The sequence below is a fragment of the Rhinopithecus bieti genome, unplaced genomic scaffold (genome assembly GCF_001698545.2).
Source record: "Rhinopithecus bieti isolate Rb0 unplaced genomic scaffold, ASM169854v2 scaffold_30775, whole genome shotgun sequence".
In the NCBI taxonomy this organism is placed as follows: domain Eukaryota; kingdom Metazoa; phylum Chordata; class Mammalia; order Primates; family Cercopithecidae; genus Rhinopithecus; species Rhinopithecus bieti.
Genome location: NW_016813906.1, coordinates 909613 through 918280, shown reverse-complemented (window position 1 = coordinate 918280; position 8668 = coordinate 909613). Strand labels below are relative to the sequence as shown.

The 8668-nt window shown below is 37.6% G+C and overlaps 1 protein-coding gene across 2 annotated transcripts in view; it reads left to right on the top strand.

The window, feature by feature from the left end:
- The window catches only part of REL (REL proto-oncogene, NF-kB subunit), a 45889-nt gene extending 44161 nt beyond the window's left edge, over positions 1-1728 (top strand). For both annotated transcript variants that reach the window (XM_017849080.1, XM_017849079.1), the window contains one exon: positions 464-1728. In XM_017849080.1, the coding sequence (XP_017704569.1) occupies positions 464-1239 (776 nt within the window). In that variant the 3' untranslated portion in view covers positions 1240-1728. The remainder of the gene's footprint in view (positions 1-463) is intronic.
- Positions 1729-8668: the final 6940 nt, after the last annotated feature.

Sequence of the window (8668 nt, the reverse complement as noted above, 5' to 3'; positions counted from 1 at the left end):
AAAAAAAAAAAAAAAAAAAAAGTTATGTATATTTTCTTATCCCTAATGAGTGTTTTCTCCATCCTTCCATTTTCTCCTAAAAGTGGACAGTAAGAGATGATTTTGGCTATTTGGAGTCCCATTAATTGTAATTCTAATATTTATCTTTTAGTTTTCAAAAATACCTTTATAGAGCCTCAGAAACTAGATTTTCATATTTAACTGGAGTGAAATTACATATGCCAAAGTAACTTGCAAATATCATTTTATCTGTATTTGTAAAATGGTATGTATGTTACAGAATTTCATTTTGGATTCGTGTAATAATTTTAGTGCTTTTTACATTTTTTTATTTGAAATGTTACATTGGTTTCCTTGACATTTTTCTTTATATATATTTGTGTGCTTATGCAATTTTAATTTAGAAATACTTTTTATAATTTTGTTCCTTTTAATTTTGTAAAACAAATTTTTCCTCCCACAGAACCAAACTTGTTTTCTCATGATGCAGTTGTGAGAGAAATGCCTACAGGGGTTTCAAGTCAAGCAGAATCCTACTATCCCTCACCTGGGCCCATCTCAAGTGGATTGTCACATCATGCCTCAATGACACCTCTTCCTTCTTCTTCAAGCTGGTCATCAGTGGCCCACACCACCCCACGCTCAGGCAATACAAACCCACTGAGTAGTTTTTCAACAGGGACACTTCCTTCTAATTCGCAAGGTATCCCACCATTCCTGAGAATACCTATTGGGAATGATTTAAATGCTTCTAATGCTTGCATTTATAACAATGCCGATGACATAGTCGGAATGGAAGCGTCATCCATGCCACCAGCAGACTTATATGGTATTTCTGATCACAACATGCTGTCTAATTGTTCTGTGAATATGATGACAACCAGCAATGATAGCATGGGAGAGACAGATAATCCAAGACTTCTGAGCATGAATCTTGAAAACCCCTCATGTAATTCAGTGTTAGACCCAAGAGACTTGAGACAGCTCCATCAGATGTCCTCTTCCAGTATGTCGGCAGGTGCCAATTCCAATACTACTGTTTTTGTTTCACAATCAGATGCATTTGAGGGATCTGACTTCAGTTGTGCAGATAACAGCATGATAAATGAGTCGGGCCCATCAAACAGTACTAATCCAAATAGTCATAGTTTTGTTCAAGATAGTCAGTATTCAGGTATTGGCAGTATGCAAAATGAGCAATTGAGTGACTCCTTTCCATATGAATTTTTTCCAGTATAACTTGCAAGATTTAAATCCTTTTAAATCTTGATACCACCTATATAGATGCAGCATTTTGTATTTGTCTAACTGGGAATATAATACTGTATTTATACTGTATATATAATACGGACTGAGAATAATAATACTATATTTGAGAATATAAAAAACTTTTTTCAGGGAAGAATACAACTTTGGACATAGCGAATACAAAATTGGAAGCTGTCATAAAAGGACAACTCAGAGGCCAGGTGCAGGACCTCACGCCTGTAATCCTAGCACTTTGGGAGACCGAGGCGGGTGGATCACTTGAGACCAGGAATTCGAGACCAGCCTGGCCAACATGGTGAAACCCCGTCTCTACTAAAACTACAAAAATTAGCTGAGCATGGTGGTACGCACCTGTACTGGCGGCTACTTGGCAGGCTGAGGCACAATAATTGCTTGAACCCAGGAAGCGGAGGTTGCAGTAAGCTGAGATCACACCACTGCACTCCAGCCTGGGTGACAGAGTGAGACTCTGTCTCAAAACAAAAACAAAACAAAACAAAAAAAAAAACGCTTTTTTATATTTCTTTTATAATGTTTTAATGTATTCTTAAATTTCAAGCAAATTTAAGATAAAACTTGTAATGGCTATGCCATTGAAAACTTAATTTCTTATTTTGAGGCCCATGGGCCAAGGTAACCCCTAAGGGGTTTTCTTAGGCTTCTTGGAGCTTCTTAGATTTGCATGTATCAAAATATCTTTAAAATGTTAAGTTGGGCAGAAGGCAGTTGAAGTGAGCTTTCAAGGTATGGGAGGTTTTCCACATTTTATACTATTTCAATCTATGCCTTAAAAGTTGCTTATGATTTTAGCTTTACACTCATATTTTTTAAGGGGAAGAAGTTTCCTTGGACCATTCTCCTTTCTTAGATGTTCTCACTCCCCGTGGTCTCATAAAACTGCCTATTTGACATCTCTATCTAGAAATCTAATTAAAGCTCACACTCAGCGTATCTGAAACTGAATTCTTGGTCTTCCCTCCCAAACTTGCTTCTCCTTCAGTCTTCCCCAACTCAGTAAATGGCAATGCCATACTTCTAGTTGCTCAGGCCAAAAACCCTGAAGTCATCCTTGATTCTTCTTTTAGATCCCATATCCAATCCATTAGCAAATCTAGTAGACCCTACCTTCACAATATATCTAAAACTGACCACCTCTTTTGACCTCTACTATTAACGCCCTATTCCAAGCCACCATCATCTCTTCCCTGGATTGAAGCTATCATCTACAAAAATTCTCCTTATATCCTTGCATCCCAACAGTCTCTTCCCCATAAAGTAGCCAGAATGATTATTTTTAAAACAAGTCAACTCCTACCATTCATCTGCTCAAAACCATCCAGTGGCTTCTCATCTCACTCAGAGCAGTCAAAGTCCTTAAAAGTTGCAGGCCTAGACTCCCTGTCCTACTTCAGGTACTACCATATCCCACCTCCTCATGCAGCTCCGGGCAACTTGGCCTCAGTGCTCCTCAGAGCATCAAGTATGCACATGCCTTGGACTTTTTGTATTCCCTCTGCCTTGAATGTTCTTCTCCCAGAAAAATGCATAGTTTACTCTTTTACATCCTTCAGGTGTCACTCCACTGTTACCTGAGCAGGTCTTCCTTGAATATATACATCAGCATTCGCTGTCCCCCCTGCTTTATGTATGTCCATAGCACTCACCATGATCTGACTTTACTAAGCATTTATTCATTTACTGTTCGTTTTCCCATACTGAAATATTAACTTTCTAAGGACAGAAATTTTTGTGCTTTATTGTTGAATCTCCAATTTGTAGAAAAATGGCTACCTTATATTAAACACTCAGTAAATATTTATTGAACATTAAAAGTATTACTAATAGAACTTTAGTTTTTGAAAGAAATAATAACTTTAATTACAAGACATATATGATTTTTGCAGTTTTACTTAGTGTGACATTGGGTTTATGAGAATCATGTACATTCAAGTCCAGGAATAATAATGGTCATCCAAATTGTTTGAAAGGAAAATAATCCCAGTGGCAAAATGATGGTAGAATTTGGGTAATCTTTTTTTTCCTTTTATGAAAGGAGATTTTATTGAAGGTAAACATCTGTTCATTGAGAATCTCTAAATCCACGTTTTGACATTGTCAAGCTCACCGTAACTACCAGATTGAGTAACACTTATAACACATTTCCTTTTCAAAGTGCAAGATTTTTAAAAGAGACTTGTCACATACTCATTTGGCTGGTCTCAAATGGTGAGCTGAATGCTGGGAAATCTCTGCTGGCTCCTTAATCAGATTTAAAATTCTCAGTGTTTCCTAGTTGTTTCTGCATGCTTTATCTGAGTTGTTGTAGCTATAACATGACACTTTATTTGCCCTTTCTGTTTCCTAACTTTTGATAATTCTGGCATTTAGAAACCTTTTACTTGTGCTTCAAAATATAGTTATATTTTAGGAGTTTTCATTTGATATGTAATTATTTATTTTGCCCTTTTATTTCTCAAGACCTAGTTTGTTATACAACTAGAACCTGCCCTAAATGTTGAATATCTTCCTAGCAAGAAGCAGTCTGTCATTTTACTTACACGATGTCTAACCAAACCATAACTTTACATGAATTAGTTGTTTCTGTCAAATTGAGGAATGTATGAATGCCATAAAAACAAAAATTCTCAGTTAAATGATACTGGGAAATAGGGAAGAGAGCAAGATAAGGCTTGGGGTCAGGATGGTTCAGGAAGGAAAAACAAAAAGAATTAAAGAACCTAACTGAGTACCATTAATATTCCTTAGAAATTATTATTTCAAAAGGAAATATTTCTGTATTATCAATTTTTCATGAGCAGTTGTGAAATCTCATAAGAATCATAGACTTCAGTAAAAAAGGTAGAAAATATTTTTTTATTTTTTATTTAAAAATATAAATTAAAATAAATTTTTAAAATCATAAGCACATAAATAGAACTTACCAGGGAGAAAGAAAAACCTGAAGGCACAATTTCTTTTCTGTTCAAAATATGAACCCAGGATGGCTCTAGATGGTGATGGATAGGTGGTGAGGTTTTTTTTGTTTTTTTTTTTTTTAATACAGAATCTCATAGTTTTGGATTAATTAGCACCAATCAGTTTAAACACTGACTGTTAGAATAGCTATATGGATTTTTTTTTTTAAACTAAATAAGCTTTGGCTACTTAGTATAAGTAGGTATAAGCAGAATTAAGGTTCTGCTACATCTGTGTTTAGAATATTCCCAATGGATTTTTCATTTTTCAGGTGCTATTTTTTGATCATAGACTTTAATTTAAAATGAATTTGGCAACATTTCTCCTCTATCTCTACATGTATTTATCCTTTCCCCTGCCCTTTTAACACCCACTTTTAGTTTCTAAGGCACTTTTCTGAACTCTACTTGTGCACTGGATCGCTCCTCCTTTCTCTCCCAGGCTGTGTTTATCCTTATATCACCACTTAGTGCTTCCTTTCTTTGTATAAACATGGTAAATGTCTTCATTAGCCTAAAAGGAAAGACCAAATAAAACCTTTCCTACCACCTGGATGCCTTTGCATCCTGACTTCTGAAATGCCTTCAGCCTCCGTTTTCTCCCTTCCCAGTTATTCCTTAGCCCAGTGATCTCTATCTTTAGCTCCTACAATTTTCTTAGGATATTCTGGGAAAGATGAGCAGAGACTGCCCATCTTGTCAAGTCTAGTGTCTTTTTATCTGTCCTCACACTGCTTGACCTATTTATAACCTTCTATACTTCCCTGTTTGGATACTCGTCTGGGTTTTCTGTGGTAGACAAGATTCCTCCCTGAGATTTATTTCCCATGAGTCTCGACCTCTCCCCTCAGTTGGTGCTATTTTTCCCCTGGATGATCTTATCAGAGCCCACAGGTTCAGTTTTCTTTCATGCTACCTGAATGCCCTGGTAAACTGGCTCCCTCTCTTCTTTACCTTCCATAATGGCATTACCATTTACCACGCCACCCAAGAAGCTTACTAGGACCTCAAAGTATTGTATTCTTTTTCTCCGTCACACTCATACTTAATCATCAAGTCCTTTTGAGCTTGTCTCCTCTTGCATCTGTCCCTTCTTCATTCCCGCTGCTTTCTTAGTAAAGGCCTTCATTCTTTTTTCCCTAGTAGTAATCTTTTCCATATGTTCCAGTTAAAATACCACGTTCTCCCTATACCTTATTACATAGTTAGCATTCCTTGAAAAAAGGCAATTCTTTCGGGCCTCCATACCTTTAACATGTTACCCACTCTGCTTCTGCTCTTCTGGAACTAGAACACTCATCCTTGAAGACTGGGCTTCTCTATGAAGGTTGGTCCTGCCTCCTTAGTTGAGGTGAAGCTTTGTACATGCCTGTATTATGGACATCCTTTTATTTAAGTGTTTGTCTCATTCATCACTGGGACTCCAGCACCCAGCATAGTCCCTAGTATACTAGTTGGTGCTGAATAAATAGTAGCTATTATTAGAGAAGGAAGGGTGGAATTGACATAGGAGCGATTATTGCAATGTATATGGAAATGATTTTTAAAGGGAAAGGTAATGATTTTCTGGCAGGAAAGCAGCAATGACAAGATTACTTAAGTCTTGTGAAATACACTTCTCTTCCTTGACCTGCTGCTTCCCTTTTTTACCACACACAGGCACGTGTACCACAGCCCTTTGAGACTGAAAGCAGCTCTATTGAGAATAGTAGTGTCAACTGTATTATATAGAAATTCTAAAGTTTTTAGGATTATTTCACAGCCCTGACCTTGCTACTTCTCTCCACTTTATGTGGCAGGTTTAATCTCAAGTCTCCCTCGTATACTTCTCAGCCTTAGCACCTAACCCTTACACAGACACTCCAGTATTGATGCAACCAATCTTGTATAACATTTTTTGAATGTCTAATGTACAAAGCCCCATGTTGGAAATTATACAGAGGTGAATAGGACAAAAACTCTTGCTCTCAAAGATGTCAGTCTTTTTCTTTGCAAGGATAACACATGTAGAGTAAAATGCACAAAGGGGACTAATTTTAAATGTACAGCTTAATTAATTTTTATGTATGTTAACACCCATGTCACCACCATGTTTAGGACAATTCCAACCACCCCAGAAATTTCCTTCATGCCCCTTCCCAATCTGTACCTACACCTCTAAATCTATTTTCAATCTTAATGGCGTTTTAAATAACTGGGCCTCTCACAACCATAGTGAACAGAAACAGCTGGGTTATCAACGTCTAACCTAATACTTCAGGAAAACTTGTGATAATTTCCATGTTAAGAGAGACATGGAGCTGGACATTGGGCATTGTGGATGGATCACGCCTGTAATCCCAGCACTTTGGGAGGCCGAGGTGGGGGGATTGCTTGAGCCCAGGAGTTCAAGACCAGCCTGGGTAATATAAGGAAAACCTGTCTCTGCAAAAAAAAAAAAAAAAAAAATTAGCCTGGCATGGTGACATGTGCCTGTGGTCCCAGCTATTAGGGAGGCTGAGGTGGGAGAATCCCTTGAGCCCAGGAGGTTGAGTCTGTAGTGAGCAGCGATTATGCCACTGCACTCCAGCCTGGGCAAGACCCTGTCTCAAAAAAAAAAAATACTTGGAATTGGTGATCCAGGCTGCCTAATGGCATCAAATAATTTGTTATATCTTTAATTGATTTCTTGAAGGATCACCACATGCTATTAAGTAGCATGGAGAAATGGAAAGAATAGGGACTTTTTAGTCAGGTAATACCCAGCCTGCTACCTAACAGGTTGTATTGTATTAAATAAAATGGTACATAAGAAACACTGTAAATTATATAGTGTGAATCAAATATTGGGGTTTTTTTTTATTATACTTTAAGTTCTAGGGTACATGTGCACAACATGCAGGTTTGTTACATATGTATATATGTGCCATGTTGGTGTGCTGCACCTATTAACTTGTCATTTACATTAGGTATATCTCCTAATGCTATCGCTCCCCCCTCCCTGCTTCCCACAATAGGCCCCGGTATGTGATGTTCCCCTTCCTGTGTCCAAGTGTTCTCATTGTTCAATTCCCTAATTCTATGAGTGAGAACATGCGGTGTTTGGTTTTCTGTTCTTGCGATAGTTTGCTGAGAATGATGGTTTCCAGCTTCATCCATGTCCCTACAAAGGACACGAACTCATCCTTTTTTATGGCTGCATAGGATTCCATGGTGTATATGCAAATATTGTTAATAAACGAATATCTGTGTATAGCCTATGGCCCTGGTTAATCTTTAATTCAGATACTCCTTCTAGTTATCTCATACACAACAGAGTGAGAAAGATCATTATGGATTAGGTTCTTTAGTAAGAAACCTAAGATGGACTTCTCATTAGAATGACTAGTTATTGCCCAGATTTGGAGAGCCTTCTTTTGGCCTTATTTTTCCAGAAGCATTTCCTATTGATTAGTGAAGGTAAGGCCAATTTTAATGACTTCAATTCTGAAATTTTGTGACCCTTAATTTATTTGTAAAAGTTGATTATGAATTGGGAGTGGTTTGACTTTTCCTAAAAACGAATCTCATAGCTCATGAAGTTGCCACTGAAATGTTTCTCATCTGTTTTGTTTTCAGATGTTGACTATAAAAGGGGAAAAATTATAATGCTTTTTATATCACATGTAACAGAAAATGTCATGCCATTTATCATGTGTTATAAGCCCAGAAATAGGTGACTAATCAGAGATAAATGTATGGGTTGTTTGTATCCAGTTTTATGCCTTTTTTGTCTGAGACACAGTCAAATTAATATTTTAACTAATACATCTTAGCAGTGTAGTTAAGCACAAGGTTAACAGTGGGTAAGATTGAATCTCAAAAGTAATCATGTGGCCGGGCGCGGTGGCTCAAGCCTGTAATCCCAGCACTTTGGGAGGCCAAGATGGGCGGATCACGAGGTCAGGAGATCGAGACCATCCTGGCTAACACGGTGAAACCCCGTCTCTACTAAAAAATACAAAAAACTAGCCGGGCGAGGTGGCGGGCGCCTGTAGTCCCAGCTACTCCGGAGGCTGAGGCAGGAGAATGGCGTAAACCTGGGAGGCGGAGCTTGCAGTGAGCTGAGATCCGGCCACTGCACTCCAGCCTGGGCGACAAAGCGAGACTCCACCTCAAAAAAAAAAAAAAAAAGTAATCATGTCTGTAATGTTTGTAATGCATGCAAAAAGCACAGACAAAACCACTCATGCCCTATTAATAAACAAAATACAGATCAAAGTTTTAAAAAGTAATCACTCTATTTATTCTAAATGTCTATGGCTTTAGGAAATACCACCTGCTAGTACTTATCTATTTAAAGATGTAGAATTTATCATCCTCTAATATTCTTATCAGTTGTTTCCACAACTTTAGTTTACTACTGGACTTTCAAAAATTTAAAGAATTACAAGTCAAATTCATTA